The sequence below is a fragment of the Coffea arabica genome, chromosome 5e (genome assembly GCF_036785885.1).
Source record: "Coffea arabica cultivar ET-39 chromosome 5e, Coffea Arabica ET-39 HiFi, whole genome shotgun sequence".
Taxonomy (NCBI): domain Eukaryota; kingdom Viridiplantae; phylum Streptophyta; class Magnoliopsida; order Gentianales; family Rubiaceae; genus Coffea; species Coffea arabica.
In genome coordinates, this window is record NC_092318.1 from 12,229,294 (window position 1) to 12,250,956 (window position 21,663).

At 36.6% G+C, this 21,663-nt stretch overlaps 1 protein-coding gene across 1 annotated transcript; it reads right to left on the bottom strand.

The window, feature by feature from the left end:
* Positions 1 to 7,587: 7,587 nt before the first annotated feature.
* Positions 7,588 to 9,252, bottom strand: LOC113688609 (anthocyanidin 3-O-glucosyltransferase 2-like). The gene has a single exon (XM_027206483.2). The coding sequence runs from the start codon at positions 9,099 to 9,101 to the stop codon at positions 7,671 to 7,673; it is 1,431 nt and encodes a 476-aa protein (XP_027062284.1). The 5' UTR covers positions 9,102 to 9,252; the 3' UTR covers positions 7,588 to 7,670.
* Positions 9,253 to 21,663: the final 12,411 nt, after the last annotated feature.

Below are 21,663 nucleotides of genomic sequence, written 5' to 3' on the forward strand. Positions count from 1 at the left end.
TTTAAATGAGAAACCTTAATGTTCTTTATTATGCTTAACTCTTGACCCAGAACTTAATTTCTCATGGTTCCATTCTTATTTTTGAACTTTGAATTTGAAAAGGCTTGATTCAAGGCTATAACGACTCGCTTTATTCTTTAGTATACATTTGGGAATTATATACCAACCTCTTGTTTCTTTACTTCTTAAGTGCAAAAACCCTAAGGTTTTATTTTTCACTTTCATATAAACTTGTTGGTTCTTACCTCAGGACTCGAGGGTAATCAAGCGTGTTATCCAGGAACCGAGACATATCGCACGTAACAGTGAGTGTTCCTTGCATGTGTATGTGACTTGAATAGTTTTGCTACATGTTTACTTCATATTTATTGTGTGTTTAAGTGTTAAGTACTCCCTATAATTGCTCTTATGTAATTTTCCACCGTTTTAAAGCGAGTGTGTACTTTATCACACTCGACCTACTAAAATAATAAATTTCTATCGTTTAACCGTGAATTTCTACCATTTACTGGTTTATTTGATTATTTGCGCATGTTGTAAGCTCTTAGCTGAACTGGGCTCTGCCCTTGGTTGCTAACCTGCTCGAGCTAGGACTGGACTCGGTCAGGTAGGTTGGAACCCTGGGTCACCGTTTCGGTATACTCGAGTATTACCATTAGAGGAATAAGGTGATGGCCAGACAAACCGAGGGAATTATTGGAGTTATAAGGTGAAGCCGACCGAAATAGTTCCACGTGAACACCGTATCCTTTTAATGTGTGTTTATTTCTGTAAAATGATAAATGTCTCATTTTAATGTGCTAATAACCTTGAACCATATGTGCGTTATGCTTAATTTACTTGATTTATTAGAGCTGCTTGTGTGTTTTGGAACCTCACTGGGCTGTTTAGCTCATTCCACTCCTTTGTTTTCCTTAACAGGGCCCCCCTAGTATATTCTATCAACTGGGGTCTTAAACTCCTGTTTTTCAGTAGACACATGACAATACGCCCTATAAATAGGTGAGCTCCTAGCTCTTAGCTACAAGACTCCTAGCTCATAGCTACAAGAAAGGACCGCTACCCCCCTCGCTTCGCTCTCCCCCTCGGGGGGAATAGTAGAAGGTCGGCCCTTCAAGACCGAGAGTGCTCACGAATAGATCTAAGTTATTTTTTTTGGAGATTTTAAGTTGTATTATAGCAAATGATTGTAGTACATATTCTTTTGGGTTGTATTTAAGCTTAAAGGTTAACTAATTTTAGGTATGAAATGTTTTGGAGTACTTTAAATGTATATTGAAAATATTTGAAGTATTTCTACCTTTTGAATTATGGATTGTAGTGAGTCTCGGCCAGAGTTGGGCAGACAGTTCGCTGACCCCTCAATTCTATGATGTAATTTCTCACTCACCGAGCTTATATGATTTCAAAATTTTGCATTGGAAAGTAGGCACAGTTGGAGAGATGACGCTTAATACTGATGGGTGTTCTAAGGGAAATCCTGGAGCGTGTGGTAGGTGTTGTGCTCAAGGATTCTAATGGACACTTGGTTGTAGCATTTTCCAGTCTACGCGCAGAAGCTCTGGTGGTGTTGCTAGGACTTAAACTATGCTTTGAAAAGGGGTTTGATCATGTTTTTGTGCAATCTAATTCTTTACTCTTGGTTAGTATTCTTCAACGGCTCTTTCACTATCCTTGGAATATTCGAAGAGAGGTGGAACAAATATGGCAAATGGTGTCGGATGCTTCTAGATTCTTGCATTGCTATAGATAGTTGCATAAGGTTGCAGATATATTGTCCAATGTGGGCGTTTCTCAACCCTAGGACCATGTTCGAGTCTATGATAGTTTGCACACATTACCTCTGTTAGCTTGAGGGGAAATCCGATTAAACAAATTAGGAATGCCTTCCATTACGACGATTAGGGTTGGCTAAGGCCATTGCTTGAAATAGGAGGGCATAGTCCCTTGGTTTGGCTTGTAATTTGGTGATCTATAAATAAATTCTGAAGTGACATCCGTCCCTGAGGTTAGCCAAAAAAAATAATCATGGCATACCAATGGTCTAACTGAAAAGAAAAAGTATTCTATGAATAAACTTTCATGAAAACAAGCAGGTCATCAATTCGGGGAAAGAAAAGGGACTGTCTTTAACAAAAAAAGCACTTACATACATACATACACATATACATAAATATATATAGACACATACACACACACATATGTGTATATATATATATTTTTTGTCTCTATGTGTGTATGTCTACATGATAGGAGTGGTGAAGTTTCTTTGTTTGTTAAAAAACTATTTTTTTTCATGGTTAGTTTAGAAAATTTTGGATGTAAAATGCAATTACATTGTTCTATTTTTACCGATAATGCATGTGCAAGTTTTACATCAAAGATATGTTTAAATAGATACCATATCAACTTAGATAGAAATTGTATAGGGCCAAGACATGCATATCTCTCTAAAATCATTAATAGGAAGTTCTCAATATATTTATGAACCCCAACAAATGATGTTTTGCAAAACGTTAATTGTTTGACTCCCATATTTGTCTTATTCATAACCTATATTCGTGTACTTTGTCCAAAACTTGATATTTTTTTATTAGTAATTTTTGTGCTTCTTAGCCGTTTGAATACTAAAAAGATGGGAAAGACAATCTTGGTGCTTCTTTTAGTCGTTTTAGTACAGAAAAGATATGAAACAATTGAAGGTTGTGACAATGGGCATTAGTTTTATCACCCTATACAGAAATAACATTTTTTTTCTAACTTAGATCAAGGGACATAAAAAATATGTTAGATAAAAATATGTGGACTAACATTTTTTTGAGTTTCTAATTGACTAAACAAAACCACTTGTGCCATATATTCAATGTATTTTGTCCAATCTAAATTAATCTTGTTGTTAGTCTCTTGAACTCAACTTCATAACATGAGTAACTCGAGAAACTATTAGTAGAATAAAAATAATAAACTTTTGAATGGCTATAAAGAAAATGCATATAATTGATGTACGTATCTTTGTATTCTAGTGGCAATGATGATTTCAAATAAATTTTGTAGAGTGCAACATCATGCTTGTATTAAGTTTTAGGAATAGCTCGTTTACTACACGAGGTCGTGTTTATGTTATCTAACCAATTAGTTTTTCTACTATCTTTTGTACTCTCTCTTTTACTGATGAAATATTTTGGTTTTTTATTTTTGGGCAAATTACATTTTAGCCCCTTGTGATTTTCGCAAAAAACCACATAACCCCTCCCTTATGATTCAAAAAGCTGTACATAAACCCCTGTGGTTTGGGTTGAATTGTCAAATAGACGGAAATCACCCATCGTAACGATTCGTGGGCAAAATGTCCAAATTACCCTAATATAAATACAAAAAAGAAGCAGATGAAGTCAGATTCTCCCTTGCTCTGGTCTTTGTCGTGAGAAAGAGAGGGTTATCGGCTTTTACCTTTAGAGTTTGGAGAGGGTTCGGTGACTGGTGGGCAGTGATAAGGGTGGTGGGGATCTTGGCTTGCGGAATTTGGCTGCTTTGGGGATTTCTTCATACAGCTCCTTTCCTTATTTTTGTATTATTTCGCTTTTATTTTTTATTCCCTCCTTTTGAGTTTTGTGAAGGGGTTTGTTATTTATGGGTAGCGTGAAGAATTGTGTTGTGAAAAGAATCTGTCAGCCACCGGGGAGATATGGTAGGACGTAGCCGAAGGACTTAACAGCTTCTTCTTCTTCTTCTTCTGTGTCTTCTATTTTTTTCAAATATTTTTTTCCCCTGTACAGAAACTGGGTTACTTTACTTAGCAGCTGTAGAGGAGGAGCACGCAGGAGGGGAAGGAGTCCTCTTTGTGTTGGAAGATCTATATATTTTCTGACTTCTGTTTCATGCTTGTTGTTTATGGTGAATAAGGCAATCTAGCCCACACCCACGCAAATCCTCATGACTCCTAAGCTTTCTTCAATGAAATCAAAAGGAATCGGGAAGACTAAGAAGACTTGTAAATCGGTTCAGATTTAGTATTCCTAAATAAAGGACCTGCAATGGCAAAGACTATTTAAGCTCTGTCACTCCGTTGAATAGTTACTATGTTCGGAATCATAGCAGGAAAGACAAGCTTGAAACTCCTAGGCAAAAAGTGTATTTGCAGTAACTCGAGGAAAAAACCATTCACCTTTCGTTCCCATATGCATCGGCTTTTTCTAAATCGACATATCTAGCCCAATAGATTCCTTTCTTTCGAAGTGGCATTGCCAAAAGTAGAATAAAAGGCTTTCAGGGGAGCTCCCCTTAGCCCAGTAGGGAAGATCACAACTCTTCTTTCTCCTCCATTGAATCTTCAAATCTCGACTATGGCTCCAAAGAAGAATCACACCACTCAAAACAAGAAGACCTACAAGGTTCTTCTTGCTCCCAAGGCTACTGTTGATGCTTACGTCGGTCCTATAACCTGTAGTCAGTCTAAGGCTCTTGCTATGCAAGCCGTTCAACAAACCATTGAGGACGTTCCATGACTAAGGCGACTAAATCAAAATATGTAATCTCACTGGAAAGACTCAAAACAGACAAAAGTCTTGTTGCAGCAAGGCATTCTGCCAAGTCTTCAGACTCCTCAACTGGGGGCAAAGCTTCACTCTCACTCTTTGACGTTCTTTCGCAAAGTGACTCGACTCCAATAAAAAGCAAAAAATGGAATTACCTGGCTGAGCTTCCCCAGTTCAAATGGTTGACCCGAAACCAGAGGAGAGATTCTTGGTTCCCGGTCCGGGTTTGTTCTGATCCACAGGTAAGGGATGAGGAAGGCGAAAGCATGCAGTTCATCAAGTTCAGAATTTGAGATCTGTATTTCTACATCCTCTCTTTTGAAAGATTCGGTGCATCGCCAATTCCAATTCCATCGCCAATATAAACCACCATCCATGCGCAACCCTTCCAAATCTGAACAATCAATACTTTCGGAAGCTAGAAAAAGATGAGGAGCACAGAGCTAGGCTTTATTGGGTGCGTTAAAGTGGTCAGGGTAATATCGGAATGTTTCCTACTGATACCAGTAGTACAAGCGCGTTTTGCCCACGAATCATAATGATAAGTGCTTTCCGTCTATTTGACAGTTCAACCCAAACCACAGGGGATTTATGTATAACTTTTTGAATCATGGGGGGTTATGTGATTTTTACGAAAATCACAGGGGACAAAAATATAATTTGCCCTTTATTTTTTTATTTAGTCGTACAAGTGCAACTAGAAATTGGTGATTGCTTTAAATCCCCTTCTGAACTGTGATTCAGGTGACCAAAATGAGAGACACGTCATGTGTCGTGTGCAAGTGAAAATTGTACAAATCTGATCAATATTGCTTTTGCTGCATTGTCTATGACGTAGAATAATCTAAGAATTAATTCTTCTATAAGTTTTAACATTTTTTAAAGTTGCATTATTGTGGTAACACCTCTTAATTTCCCTCTCCTAAAGGGTAAAAAAAAAAACGAGCACTACTCTAATTCTATTACTTGAATACAGGGTTTTGGATCTTGGAAGATGTGCTGCACTAGAGAGTAGTAGGGAGATTCAAATAGTTCAAAATTGCTTTGACTAGGTATGAGAAAGTGAAAGGACTAAATGATCTGAACTAGATTACACATCTAATTTGTACAATATTCATGTTTCCAACAAGATGTGATAGATTATATTATATGTTAGTCGAACTCTTCATTCACTGATTATTGCAAGTACAACGCATACATCCACAACTAGTTATCTGTACACAAATTCTGATCTCAATGCCGTAATAATGTTGTCTTAAGTTGGTCCGCTTCTTTTGATTTCAGCACTATAACAGTTCCTTATTCTTTCCAAACTGCGGCAATTTAATTTTCACCGCTGATTTTAATTCTTGCCCCTAAATGTGAAAATTGCATGATTTGATAAGACATCTATTATTTCCGTGAAATTGCTTTTCAAATTGTCACAGATTCTTGCTTGATTGATCAAGGCTTATGAAAAGAAAAGCAAGTCCAGTGTCATCAGTAAAATCTTGGAAAAATTGCAGAAACCTCCCTGAGGTTTTTAACACTTGCACTCACCTCCTCTATGATTTGAGAAATAGCACTGATCTCCCTTGAACTCACTGATTCTTTACATATTTAGTCCAAACGATTAAAATATTATTTTAGGAAGTGAACTAATAAATTTGTGCCAGATTTGCCCTTTGTGCTACATGCCAAGTAGTATTAGTAAATCAATGACAAAATACTACAAATCAATTAACAATTAATAAATTTTAAGGGGTGTAATTTATGGGTAAATAGGCATTATCTATTCAAAGTATCAGCTCTTTATGAGCATTTTACTTTCAAACATTTGATTTATGACAAATACATTAATGTTTGTAAGTAAAATTCAAAAAGTATTACAGTATTATTCTTACAAAAAGGAAACCGGTAGGTTATATATTTAATATAAATTAAATATTTTTAAAAAAGAAATGGCCTATAAAGTATTAATTTTTTATGACTTTCCTCCATTACATGAACAAAGCATTGGCTCTTTATGGGTATTTTATTCTGAATCATTTAATTTATGTTAAATACATAAATGTTTGTAACTAAAATTGGAAAAGTGTTACACTAATATTTTTATGAAAGAGAAACTAGTAGGTTTTGTATTTAACAAAAATTAAATATGTAAAAGTAAATACAAATTTAAATAGAGGTTTCAGATTTTGAGGCCATATCATGTGAATAGAGGTAAAATACAAATCTTTTTTTAAATTTAAATTGCCTGATAGAGGTATCAAATTTAAATTTGTATTTACTTTCACATATTTAATTTTTGTTAATTACAAAACCAACCAGTTTCCCTTTCGTAAAAATATTAGTGTAACACTTTTTCAATTTTAGTTACAAACATTTATGTATTTAATATAAATTAAATGATTTGGAATAAAATACCCATAAAGAGCCGATGCTTTATCCATGTAATAGAGGAAAGCCATAAAGAATTAATACTTTATGGGTCATTTCTTTTTTTAAAAATATTTAATTTATATTAAATAGATAACCTACCGGTTTCCTTTTTATATGAATATTACTGTAACATTTTTTGAATTTTACTTACAAATATTGATGTATTTATTATAAATTAAATGTTTGAGAATAAAATGGCCATAAAGAGCTTGTACTTTGAATAAGTAATGCCTATTTGCCCATAAACTACACCCTTTAAAGTTTATTAATTCTTAATTGATTTGTAGTATTTTATCATTCCTTTACTAATACTACCTGGCATGTAGTACAAAGGGTAAATTTGGCACAAATTTCTCATTTCACTCCCTAAAATAATATTTTCATCGCTTGGACTGAATATGCAAAGAATCAGTAAGTTCAAGCGAGGTCAATGCTATTTCTCAAACTATAGGGGAGGTGAGTGCAAGTGTAGAAAGCTCAGGGGAGGTCTTGTCAGTCTGCATTTTTTATTTTCCTCGGTGGGCCACTTCCCCATAATTAAAATATGTATTAGAGCTACAAACAACAAAGTAACATGTAAATGACTAGGATGGCGCAAGAAAAGATCCGACACGCCTAAGAAGCAAGCGCAGAACACAAACTTGCAAATATTTATTAATTATAGCAGAGTTGATAAATTTTAGACCAATGACAGATGTCAGATCGGGTAAACGGTCATTGAATATAATGTATCACATCATCTAGGAAACTTCCCAACGAAGCAGAGGATGCTCCACCTTCATTGAGTGTCAACCTGCTCCTCTCTTTCATTTCCTTTACCTTCTTTCTGATTTCGTTCTCAGGATCCATCAGATGTTTAATTGCCTTTTCAATCACATCTGCAGCCACAATCTCAGTGCTTGGCTCGAGAAATTTTTTTTTGAAATCCATTTTGATCTCCACAGCCATCCCTAAGTCTTTCAGCATCTGGAAGGCATTCACCTGCTGCTCAGCATGAAGTGGCCATGTTGCCATTGGAACGCCATACCAAACGCTTTCCAGTGTTGAGTTCCAACCACAATGCGAGACAAAACCTCCCACAGCAGGATGGGACAAAACTGCAGCCTGTGGTGCCCATCCGATAACTATTCCGACCTCTGCAGTTCGCTGCAAGAACCCATCTGGCAAGACTTCTTCCGGGTTCTCGTACTCACCTGGAGACTCAAACTTTCCTTTAGGTGGGGGCCTTCTCAATGACCACAGGAATGGATATCCACTGCGCTCGAGTGCATGGGCAATTTCCTTCACTTGGTCACCATCAAAACAACCTTCACTGCCAAAGCAAAGGAAAACAACAGAACAGTCAGGCTGAAGATCAAGCCATTTCATAATTATCTCAGTTTCTTGATTTTGGCCATTGCTTCCCTTAAGATTCAATACAGGTCCTACTGCATACACTGGTGGGATGGTTTTATCATTGGATAAAGCCTGTATTGCATGGGATTCTAACTCAAGGAAAGTGTTAACTATGATTCCTTTGGTCTCCCTGTATCTTTTAGCCTGATTAAGGAACATGTTGCCTCCTTCCTTGTCGAACAGTCCAGATGGCAAAACTTTAACTGGAACAAGATTGATGTAAGTCGGGACAGCTAATTCAACTTTGGAATTCTCGAAATCAGTGACATCTTCTTTAAAATCATCTCTCAGACTTTGCAAATGGAATACAAGACCAAGCATTGCCGCACCAGAAGTATAAAATACATAGGAGGGAACCCCAAATTCGTTGGCTACATCAATCATGGAGGTGCAGAACATGTCTATGACGATTCCAGCGAGATCAAAGGAGGCCGAACTAGATATTTCAGCAAGGACATCCCTCACCCTGTTTTTATGATCTTCAATAAACTGATACAAAAACAAACTAGGAGATGCCGTTTGTGAAGCAGACTCATCTTTTTTGAGCTCAACAAACCTTATGCGAGAATCTGAAGCTTCTGCCTGCGAATCTGTGTTGCTAATCACCTTTGTTTCAAAGGGAAACTTCATGATCAGAACTGTGATCGATAAGTGTTCATTATGATCAATAAGAAGCTTTGCAAGCTCAACAGTTGATGCTAAGTGGCCCATCCCTGCTGAAGGAATGAAAACCAGCTCTGGTTTCTTCATTTCTCGCCTCTTCTCTGACTTGACTTCAGTAAATTATTTGATTGAAGATGGAAATCAAAACTATGTAAGAGGCTTTCCACTGTCCACCTAGCTTTTGATACAAGTGTGTGTTGAATATTTTATCCTTGTACTCCAAGGCTTGGGTTTTATACTTCTATCAATCCACAGAAGTCCAAGGGAAAACTATAATATTTTGACCTGGTAATAAGCAAGTGAAGTCATGGCTCACATCACCTGGAATCGAACAGCATGTGCAAGCTGAAATGATACCGTCAATTATCATCAACAACGAAAGGAAAGGTCAAAAAATAAAAAGTAAAAATTGGTTGCCGTGTTTTGCTGGGTTTGACTAGATTTCATCAAAAACTTGCCACGTGTCTCTGTAGTGGGCTACACTTGCCCCACTATCCTTTAGTGGGCCAGGGCTAGTTGAAGCAGAACAGATCTTCTATTCTAACCCGTATCTCACTCTCTATTCCACTCCTTCTTATTGTATCAGTGTCCTTTAATAAATCAATCTTAAAACTCTTAGAGCCACATAGCCAACCAAATAACCAAGTGGAGAAACAGAATATATATAATCAAAACCCATTAACATAAAAATCCTCCAAAAATTAGTATTAAAGAAGAGAAAAAAAATTCCCAATATCATGACTAAAAAAAATAAAAATCCTAACATCCTTCCCTTCTTCTCTTTTTCTCTTATTTATCTCTTATCTCCATTGCAAAAACAGCCTCCTAAAATCAATTCAAAAAACTAAACTATTAAATTTCGATGTGCAACTTAATGAATCACTTAGTCCTCTTGTTTTTCTTACAATTCTTGTTCAATCCCTCTAGGAATCATCAAAGATGGCAGTTTTCTTCTTGTTTTAGCCAGGGCTAATTGCCATTCAGGACATTCTCGATGCTTGTCACATTATCAGTTTGTTTATACGTTTTCCATTAATGGTCAATCTTCATTCTATTTTTGTTTTTGTTTCATTTTTTGCAGTTGTGAAGTTCGTCACTTTGTTGTGCATATTCAAAATTTGCCAGCGTTTGATCCATACTTTCATTTCTTGAGGTTTTCAATTTTGACCATGCTTTTTAATAGCTTTTTTTTTTTTGGAGGAATTGCGTATGACTGATTTTGAGGATGCTATATAGTAAAACCAACTAAACTTAAATTGAGAAGGATTGGATGAATTGCATGGAATGTTTTGGCTTTTACTTAAAGCATTAACACGATCCACTTGAAGGTAAGAATAATTGTCATATCTTGACTCTTCAATCTTGTTATGCCTCACTTGTGGTAATAAGGGAGATTGTGAGGTGGGAACTCAACTGTGAGTTTCATGCATTGATAATGAAGGAAAGAACCGTCTCTAATGAAAGTGCTCTTTGTCTTGCATTGATATGTTGTGTATGCAATGCAAATTCTTTTTCCCTTCTTTGTATAATACCCAAGTTAATTGAAATAGGCTGTCCATTTAGAGAAAAAGGAATGAAACTTTTGTTTGATTACTACTTCTCATAACCTATTCTTCTTGTTGTGTGTGCAAAATGATTCTTTGCCTAATCAAAGTCTATTACTTTCTTCTTCTTCTTTCTTTTTGTTATCAATAAAAAACTATGACTCCGATGATGAGTAATGCTTTAGATCCTGATTAATGTTCACGGTTTGTAGTTTTTTGCTGAATATACCTCAAAGCTGCAATGATTTTGAATTCCTTTGTGGCTACGTATTGGACAACAAGCTTCGAAAATGGTTTACCTGAAAAATTGAAACAGAGGAGAGAAAGAGAGTTTAAAGATTGTATATGATGAATCATGCCCATTAAAAAAAAGTATATGATGAACCACAAATCTAATTTGCGGTTGTGCCATATATGATTATCTAATTTCTTTTGCTGAGCCTTGTTCCATGTCTTTTATGTATTAATTTGCAATGGAAATATTAATCATAGCATTATGGAGGGCTTTACTATGACATATTTAATTTTGATTTGCCAATTCAATATGGTATTTATTAGATGTCAATCCGATGTTGTTTGTGTTGATTGACAATCATTTTTGTGCTTACTTAACAGTTTTGTTTGGAAATTTTTATGCCCGTTGGAAGTTGGATGCATTAACTTACCGGTATTTTCTTTAATGTATGGAATCTCGTCTGATGATTACAGATTCGACAATGCTTAGCCACTCTTATGTGATACGTTTAGCTTCTTGGTAGGGATCACTATTAGTGTTTCATTCCCAGTTAATAGTCTTTGTATCTTTTGGTCTTGAAATTGACTGTGGATTGTTCTTTCGATATGTAAATTTGTTAACTTTCTACCATGAAAATGTTGAAGATCCCTGTTGCTACTTGAACGAAGGTCCTCAGATTTTGCCAGAAATGTAATCCCCTCCATCCGGAACAGCGCATACTTGTAATCTTAACCAAGTCACAACCAAAGAAGATAACTTCCAATGATGTTCAACGTTTTCCTTCCTCTGCTCCAGTTCCTTTTCACTCGGTTCCACTGCCAAGTCAGGTCTCCTAATCATATTAAGCATCCTGTCAGCCAATAACGAAGCAAGGATTTTTTTCTTGGGCAAATTTTTCCCAACAAAATTATTTTAATATGTTACGCTCAAAATAATTTTCATCTATTTAAATATATGACATCTAAAAACATCAAATATTAATTTTAATTATAAAGATAAGTCTATTTCATAAATATGCAGCATAGTTATAATGAAAATTAAGACAAGAAATAACCTTTTGATTAAATATCTTTTTTTTTTTGGCAAATCCAATGCACGGCTTTGGGATGCCAGCTCAAAATTTTATTCTATTAAAACCGTACAAGAGGGGATAAACCTAATCTCAGAAATACCAGATAATATATGAAAGGATGAAGAACCATTCATTTAACTTTCGATCTTCTGACCGACGGAAAAGCTAATTTGTCTAGTCGAGATTTGCCCCTAGCCATCTTTGGTAAATCCGCAAATCGATGTAAACACAAACCAAAGATTCAGAATTAGCATAACCTTGATTCGCCAAAATATCCGCAACCTTGTTTGCTTCACGTAAGCAATGTTGGATCAAGGCTACCCCATGAGAAATGTCAAGAATTTGCTCCACCTCACTACATATAGACCAGGGGCACTGACAAGTATGTTTTAAAATCTGAACCAAGACCGTGGAATCTGATTCAATAACAATCCGGTTACAACCTTTTTGCACACATAACTGCATCCCTAACAACAAGGCTTTAGCTTCAGCGCGTAAACTAGATCCGAAGCCAAAAAATCCAGAAAACGCAAAAATTAAGTTCCCCAAAGATTCCCAAAGAATTCCCCCTGCACCATTCGATCATGGGTTTTCCTTTCGAACAGCAATCAATATTAAATTCACACATTCTCAAGGGCGGAGCTTCCCAATGCATGAGCCTTGTTACATGTACATCAGCCCGCTTATCAGCCAAGTCGAAAAATTGAAGCCATGACTCCACTGTCTGAAATTCCCTAAACTTGACCCAGTACACATCCCGTATATCAATAAAAATGGGTCTGCAGACAGCACGGAAATCAACAAGAACACCTTGGAAAACTGCTGCATTCCTTGCTTTCCACAAATTCCAGCATACAAAGATAGGTAACAGGCGGAGTATAACTTCATTCTGGCAGTCTTTGCAGGTTTGTACCACCAACTGGCCAAACACACCCTTAGCAACCCTCCAGTATGATGAATTTGTTAGGGTATCAAACCAATTATTTGAAAAGGAAAAGACCAACAATTTAATAGAAAACAATATCTCGCATGAACAATGAGCAACGCACAAGAATTAACGTGGTTCGGCTTAATCACCAAGCCTACGTCCACGGAGAGAAAAACTTGTTCTTATTATGAGAGAAAAGCACCACAAGATTACAACTTGATTCCCAAACCCCAACTCTTGTATAACCCTCTCACCCACTAAGAACTCTCTCATTCCTTTCTTGTGTCTTTGTAGTATGCCAATCTACCTATTTATAGATAACATTACTTGGTCAAAAAATCAAATAACAATTGGAAACCAATACTAATTTCTAAACTCATATAGAGTAGGAAATAACATCTAATTCTAAACCAAATAGGACTTTACTTAACTACTACTTCAAGTAACTAAAACTAAGTAGGAAACTAGTTACTTTCCACACCAAATAAGGATCTTGACTAAAAGAAATTAAGCCAATTTCCTAACAAATCTCCACCTTGACGAATATTTCTTTTAGCAAACATAGCAAACCATCCAAAAAATTCCATTTGCCTTTTTCTACCGAATACCTTGGTGCCTAACTACACACCCGAATCAAGACGGTCTTGTTTTCCGCTGATTGAATCGGCAAATGAACGCGTGTAGCTAACCGAGTCCAACATCTAGTTGACTCGCGAGAAAGGCCTCAATTCACCCTCTCCTATAGTAGGACTTTTCCTCTCACCACCATTTGTAATTTGATAGCATTCCTGGATCCCCTTCCGCTCCCAATCCATTGAGGTATTCAAATGGTACAAATTTCCATACTTCTTCCCCATCAACAAGACCGTCTCGCCATGTGTGATTTTCAAGACTCCACCTGCAGCGGAAAAATGGTAGCCCTCGGAGTCTAGCTGGCTTAAAAAAATTAGATTCCTTCGTAACTTTGGGACATAAGCCACACTACCCAAAGAACGAATCTCTCCATTCAACATTTTGATTTTCACCACTCCAACACCTTTGACTTGACAAGTAGATCCATCACCCAAGGACATAAAACCTGTCTTCTTTCTTTGGAGAGTATCAAAATAGTCTAACATGGAGCAAACATGTGAAACACATCCAGAATCTAAAATCCAACCGTCACGAGAAGAAGTATTATTACCTTTGGAGATTGTGAGAATATCTCCACCCGATACATATCCAGCAACACCATCATAGTCATTCTCATCATTTTTCTTTTGATGAGGGCAATATTTTTTTATATGGCCAAACTCATGACTACCAAAACACTGGACTCCACCCTTTCTCTTGGCCTTTGAACCACCTGCCTTAGATTCACCACCAAATTGTTTTCCTCTTTTATTCTCACCTCGAGCAATTAACGCAACTTCTTGTATCACATCCTGATTTGCCTTCCTTTGTTTTTCATGATCCAACAAAAAAGACTGCACATTCTCGAACTCTAAAGTATCCTTCCCATACAACATGGTCGTCACAACACTTTCGTAAGAATCAAAGACTGAGGTAAGAAGTAAAAGGGCCTTATCTTCTTCCTCAATATCTACGCCAACCTTTTTGAATTGATCCAAAATTCCGTTGAACGTATTCATGTGATCCATGAGACTGCCACCCTCCACCATCTTTAATGCATAAAGTTGCCGCTTTAGATGCAACTTATTGGATAAGCTTTTAGCCAGATAAAGCTTTTCTAATTTTTTCTAGAGGTCTGCTGCAGAATCTTCCTTATCTATCACATTATTTATGATGTTGTCCACCACATAGAGCCAAATCGTGCTCGCACACCTTGCGTCCAACTCCTCAAACTCATCATCCTTCATGCTCTCTGGTTTTTTGTTCTTTCCATTCAACACATTTGGCAAACCTTGTTGAACTAGAACATCCTTCACTCTTCTTTGCCAAAGAGTGAAACTTGTAGTTCCATTAAACGGTTGAATTGGAAACTGTATAGTTCCAAACCCTATGGTATACACCACCCACTCAATTTCAAATAATTAACCAAAACCCTAACGGAGTTCTGATACCACTTGTTAGGGTATCAGGCCAATTATTTGAAAAGGAAAAAAGACCAACAATTTAATAAAAAATAATATCTCGCATGAACAATGAGCAACGCACAAGAATTAACGTGGTTCGGCTTAATCACCAAGTCTACGTCCACGGAGAGAAAAACTTGTTCTTACTATGAGAGAAAAACACCACAAGATTACAACTTGATTCCCAAACCTCAACTCTTGTATAACCCTCTCACCCACTAAGAACTCTCTCATTCATTTCTTGTGTCTTTGTAGTATGCCAATCTACCTATTTATAGATAACATTACTTGGTCAAAAAATCAAATAACAATTGGAAACCAATACTAATTCCTAAACTCATATAGAGTAGGAAATAACATCTAATTTTAAACCAAATAGAACTTTACTTGACTACTACTTCGAGTAACTAAAATCTAAGTAGGAAACTAGTTACTTTCCACACCAAATAAAGATCTTGACTAAAAGAAATTAAGCCAATTTCCTAACAGAATTCCACATACAGACCCAAAAAAATTCCCAAACAGCCATAACCAAGTCCCCTTCCATCAACACATGCGATATAAATTCAGATTGAGACTTTGAACAACAAAAACACTTCAATGGTAAGTGCAGTTGGAACTTAGATAATACATCATCCATTGGCAACCATCCCTTCCATAAACTGTAACATAAAAAAGGACACCTTTAGAGGAACTTGAGAATGCCAGAATTGTTTTAGCATAAAAGATGAATGTTTCACCTCCCGTAACTCATGGTACGCTGATGACAAGGAGAATTTGCCAGAAGTAAAAGCAGTCCACACCATAACATCCGGCGAAGACTTACACGGAACTGGGATCGCCAAGACTTTATGAACAATATCAGCCGGAAGAACTTGATATAACAACCGTATATTCCATGCCCCGTTCACCATAAAAGCCTGGAAAGATAAACTTTCTTGTACTCAACTCTAAGATGTAAAGCACCTGAGCCAACCCAATTATCAAACCAAAAATTGTAGCTTGGCTTTTAAATTTTCTAGAAAAAAAATAACTTAGCAAACCCCCTAGCATCCAACATCCATTTCCATATAGCAGAACACGTAGAAGAGATGCGAGCCTGACATGGGTGGAGTCCATGGCAATATTTGGCCTACAAAAATGAAGCCCACAAGGACACACCACACCTAAAGTTCCACCATAGCTTATAGGAAAATGCCCTGTAAATTTCGTGAAGGGCCCGAAACGCCACCCCACCTTTCTCTACCGGAAAACACAAGTGTCTCCATCTTATAATATCACAAACCACCCAAGTTGCACATTACGAGAAGATGCTCCAATATGTCATTTGTGTGTGTATATATAACTATGGAATATAAATATAACTATTTTCAATTAAAAAAAATAAAAGTTATGTTAACATACCTTGAAATTTCAACCATTTTTCTTAAAAGAAAATTGAGCTTTACATTCTTTCATAGAACTAAATTCATATATGATTGTATTAGCGCCAAATTTTCCAACAACTTCCTTTTCTATGCACTCAGTTAGGCAATCATTTAAGAAATTAATTTCTGTCTTGTTTCAGAATTTTGTCTTGTTTATCTTCAGAATTGAAAATACCTACTCTATAGTTCCAATTGATAGAAGAAGAGTGAGAACAAGTCTAATCAATTGGGCAAAGTTGTACATTTGTATATGGCCCAATAAAGTAATTATTTTTGTTTTAGCCCATTGATAATTATGACTTGGGTTTCTTTATTATATTATATCACATTGGGTCAATTTACTATGGATCGTCAAATTATATGTTTACTTTTTGAAAGTTAAATAATTGGCATAATAAAAACTAATAACTTTTTTGAAGAAAAAATTAATTCAAAGGTAGCTAATTCATATAAATATGTATGTGTGTGTGAGTGTGTGTGTTTATGTATGTATGTATGTATGTATACTAGAGGTGGCAAATCAACCCACTTAACTAAATTTACCCATACCCGCCCATGAATAGATGGGTATGAGTATCTTAAATTTTTGTATATGGGTATAAATGGGTTACCAGATAATACCCATTTATTAAATGGGTATTATTGGGTAATCCATCAAATCCAATTAACCCATTTAAAATTCTCTTCCCCTAAATCTCTTCTTTTCCCCCACCTATTTGTTTTTCAAATTTTTCATTGTGTCATGATGTTAACTACTTTTGTTTCATTATTATTATTATTTGTTGGTTTTATTTTATTATTTTGTTTTCTCTTAGTTTGTTAACTTGCTCATTTTTCGGCATTACCAATTTATGATAAATTTGAGCCTCTTTTCTTAACTTTCTAAAATGAAATTTTAAATTTATATATGGAAAAAATGTTAGGGGTTAAAAATTTTTGGATTAAATTTTTATATTAACTTTTATAGTACTTAGTTCAAATTTTTATATTCTTATCATTCAATTATTAAATAATATGTAATTTTGTGAAATAGAGTATAAATGAAAAAAATTTGGTAATTAGGCTTATTGAACATTATAAGTAAATATTTAAAACTAATGATGGGTACAAAGAGCGGTATAAATTGATAACTTAGTTTGCAAAAATGAATTTAAATGAATTTACAAAAAATTAAAATAAATGGGTTATAAATGGGTAATTGGGTTACCCAATTCATTTTTTGACTTACCCATTTATACTCATCTAATTAAATGGGTATAAATAGGTTGACTCACTTATACCCATTACCCATTTTACCCAACCCAAACCCGCCCAAGTCACTCATTTTGACACCTCTAATGTATACACACAAACACACATAAACTCTCATAATATAAACTAAAATTATAAAAATTAGGGGAGGCCCAACTTTGTTTTACACATATTTACACACTGAATTAAAATTTTCAAAACTTAGGAGGGGCCATGGCTACCCTCAACCCTCCCTTGGGTCAATCAGTGCATTATTCAGCAAATCAATCCAGTATATCTACCCCTCCAACTGAAAATGCTAATGTGGACGGCACTGTCCCTTTCAGAAAAGTACGAAAGAGAGGGGAATTAAAATGTTAACAATCCTTCTCCAAAATGTGCAGTCAGTGAAAAGGTGCAACGGCAAGAATGCAATGGGAGCACCAATGAAAGTGATGGCAAGAATTTTGTAGGGAAGGAACAGCAGCATAGTAGTTTTGATTTGAAGGCAACTGGAAAATAGCGAGTTTTGAAGCATAACATAAAGAGCAGCAAAATTGAGACTTAGACTTTGCACACCTACAACAGGGAATGGGGAAGGGTGTTAATCTGTACTTAGGTTAACACCTCTACTTGCTGTTGCATATTTCTTGTTTATATTATGTCGATTTTCAAAGATTGTTTATTAGCTAAGGAGTTCATTAACTTAATTAACCGTAGTTCCATCTCATGGACAATATTCTAGCTTCTAAAGAGTTTTAGGGACCGAATGTATCTAAACAATTTTTACCTATTGAATAGCACTTTCAAGATTTTCCAGCGAAGTTGTACAGGTTATAAATATTGCCCTAGCTTCATAAATTGGAAAACTGATTTCAATTGAATGTTTGGAATTGGAATGATGAGAGGATAAAACCCAAGCCCAACAAGAATATTTATCCTTTTTCTCCTTTGTAGTGGTTAATTTATAACTTGTATGACAAAAGATCGTCAAACTAGCTAGAATTTGTTTCATTGTCAATCCAAACACATGACAAAAGATTGTCAAACTAGCTCTTCATCAGAATAATCTCAATGTTGGAACATATGGAAAGCTCACATTTCTCTGTACGTGAAAAGAGAAAACAAAGTATGATGAGATGAAAGGTTCCAAATGTTAGCAGAAATTTAATCAAAAAGATTAATGTGAGCTGAAGTATAGCAAATCCATTGAAAAGCACAAAGTGATAATCTACCAAGTTCCACTAACAGGCATAACACTACGATCATAATCTCATTGTCCATTTCTTCAAAAGCATCAATCCATGACCACAATCTCACTGTTCATTCCTTCAAAAGCATCAATCCATGACCACATTCTCATTGTCCATTTCGTCAAAATCATCTTCATTCATCCTTTTTTTTGGAGCAAAGTGTAAAATTTCTATTAACATCAGCAATGAGTTTATACAAGAGAGTTCCTCAAGTACATATGTGCATCTCAATGGCTATCCCTAACAAGGTCTATACACAGCTAACACAAGCATCATGAATTCCCTACTCAACTAGTAAGCTCCAATTCTCCTGATTCCTTGGTACTTTCCCCTATGAAGTCACCACATACTGAACACTACTAACAAATAGTTTCCAGAATCCCCACAACATTTTCCTTAGTGAGTGAAATCTCCAAGCATTCCTTGCCTGCCATGCAATGTCTCTTACTTGAATGACATGTTCGCTGGCTTGAAATACTTGTTATTGTTACTCTTGAACTGTTAATATTGGGACGAGGATGTACTTTATCATACTCTCTCCTTTGTGACTTAATATTGATATGAGATGAATTGCTTTGCTTGTACTTGACTTGTTGGTCGATTGGATGGTTATTCCGTCGACTTTCTTGAGTGCTAGGGGCCCCAACCCCATTGGCTAGTTCGTTGGGTCGAGCAGACAAGGGTTTGGTCAGCACGATTGACGAACCATGGGTCTTGTCACTTGTCACATGAACTTGAACTTGTACTTGAACTCTTGAACTTGAACTAGTATACTCGAGTATTACCCTTCTTAAATTTTGATGTGTGGGCCCGGTAGGGAGTTGAACGGTGGTTGGAGAATGACATGAAGTGGTGAAATACTTGTTAGTATTTTGGGAAAAATGTTGACGAAGTGTCAACGGAATTTTGATCAAACTACTTGAATATGCTCTTGAGAGCCCCATATCCTTTTATATGGCAATGTAAATTCTTAATTGTCAGGTATCCGATGTGTACTTGCATTGTGGTTGTGAACTATGGTTATGTGGCGTGAATATGATATTATTGTTGCATGACTTTCTTGGAACCTCACGGGGCGAAAACTTACCGTTTAGATTTGTTTTCCTTACAGGGAGCGAGCACCTGGGCGAGTGAATAGGAAGGGTTAGGTCCTGTTGGAATCTTTTGCTGTAGCTTAGTTGCACCAACTTTCAATTTTGTTTTCGTAAGTTGGGAACTCAACTTTTGTAAGTAGAGCTAATAGCATATTTTAAGATCGAATCGATCACAATCTATTGTATATAGCCAGGGATCTTTTGTATAGACTATGTAAATGTGACTTTTATTTTGAAAGGACTTGTTATTTAGTTAATGCTTGAGTCCTGACAAGAGTTGGGCAGGTGACCCGCCAAATCCTTTGGTTCGCCTTAGGGAGAGGTGGAGTCGTCACAGTTGGTATTAGAGCCTAGGTTAGAAATGGCTTGGGCGAAATAGAAATTTGATTCCAAAGAACTTAGTGTGATGTGTTAGAGTGTCATTGAGTATAATTAACCTCGCCTAAGTTGTAAACCGTGTTTATTTTTATAGGTCATGGAAGGAAGCAATGGAGAGGGTGCAAGTGAGCCATCTCGAAGGCGCTTTCGAGTTATTGATTATGAGGAAAGGCCAAGAGGGCCGATCCGGCGTTGGAGTACCATTAGTTAGACTAGACTATGTAGTCGTTGCCAAAGTTACTCCTTTGCCGACCATGTGGTCTTGGCGGTACTAGATGAGAGGAGAAGGCTTAGACTTGGCCGTGATAGGGACCAAAGTGAGATGGTGAGGATGAGAGGCATCATGAGGATGCAGGCCGATAGGATTTGGGAGCTCCAGGAGGAAATATCGATGGAGCAGGAAAGGACGAATACTCTTAGAGAGCAGCTACAGGTGGTTAATGACCGCCTCACTAGGGTGGTCTGCGAGATTAGAGATCGATCTTGAGGTATCATTGACGAGTGTGAAGCGTTAATCCAGGGAGTGATTGGCGCTAACGCACTTGTGGAGGTTTAGGGCGACGGAGTCCCTTGAGAGGGAGATGCACCTAGTTCTACCCACGAGAGAGAATCCGTTAGCTCGGTTGGAAACTAGGTTAGAGCCCCTATGAGTCTTGTTTTGACCCCATGTGATGGGTAGTTAGAAAAGCTCCTAGTTGGATGTTTTTATACTTTTGGCATAGTTTTTGTACATTGTGCTTTTGTTATGACCCCGCTACTATTAAAGAGGATTGCTTTTGCTTGTATCTGACCGCTACTGTGTGACATGTATGATAAAGTTGTGTTAAATATACCTGAACTTTTGGCTTGTTTATATTCTTACTTTTACTCATGCATCTATGAAATTTTAACCTTTGCATTTACATTTCGACCCTGGACTTGTTAATAACCGATGGAGGGTAGGTGTAGTGGACGAGGACGAGGCCGTGGGCGTGGGCATGGACCTAGGCAATCCCAAGAACAAGGGAGTGATCGAGAACCTGTAGGTAATCAAAATCAGGGACCAAGGGCTGAAGTGGGAGACCAAGTGGCTACAGCCATTAATCGTATGACTGACTTGCTTGCTCAGTTGGTGGATCGTCAGGGCCAAAATCCTCTTAATCAACCTAGAAACTCTGAAAATCCTGCAGAAAGGGAAGATAGAGCCTTAGAATGATTTCAAAAATATTCTTCCCCTAAATTCTTGGGTGGACCTGATCCTAAAGCTGCCAAAAATTGGCTTGCTAAGTGATCGATATTTTCACGATTTTAAACTATCCAGAAGAGAGGCAAGTAAACTTTGCCACCTTTCAGTTTGAGGGAGCTGCTCGAGCTTGGTGGAATGTTATATGAGTTAGTTGGGAACGGGAACAAACTCCTAGGACTTGGGTAAAC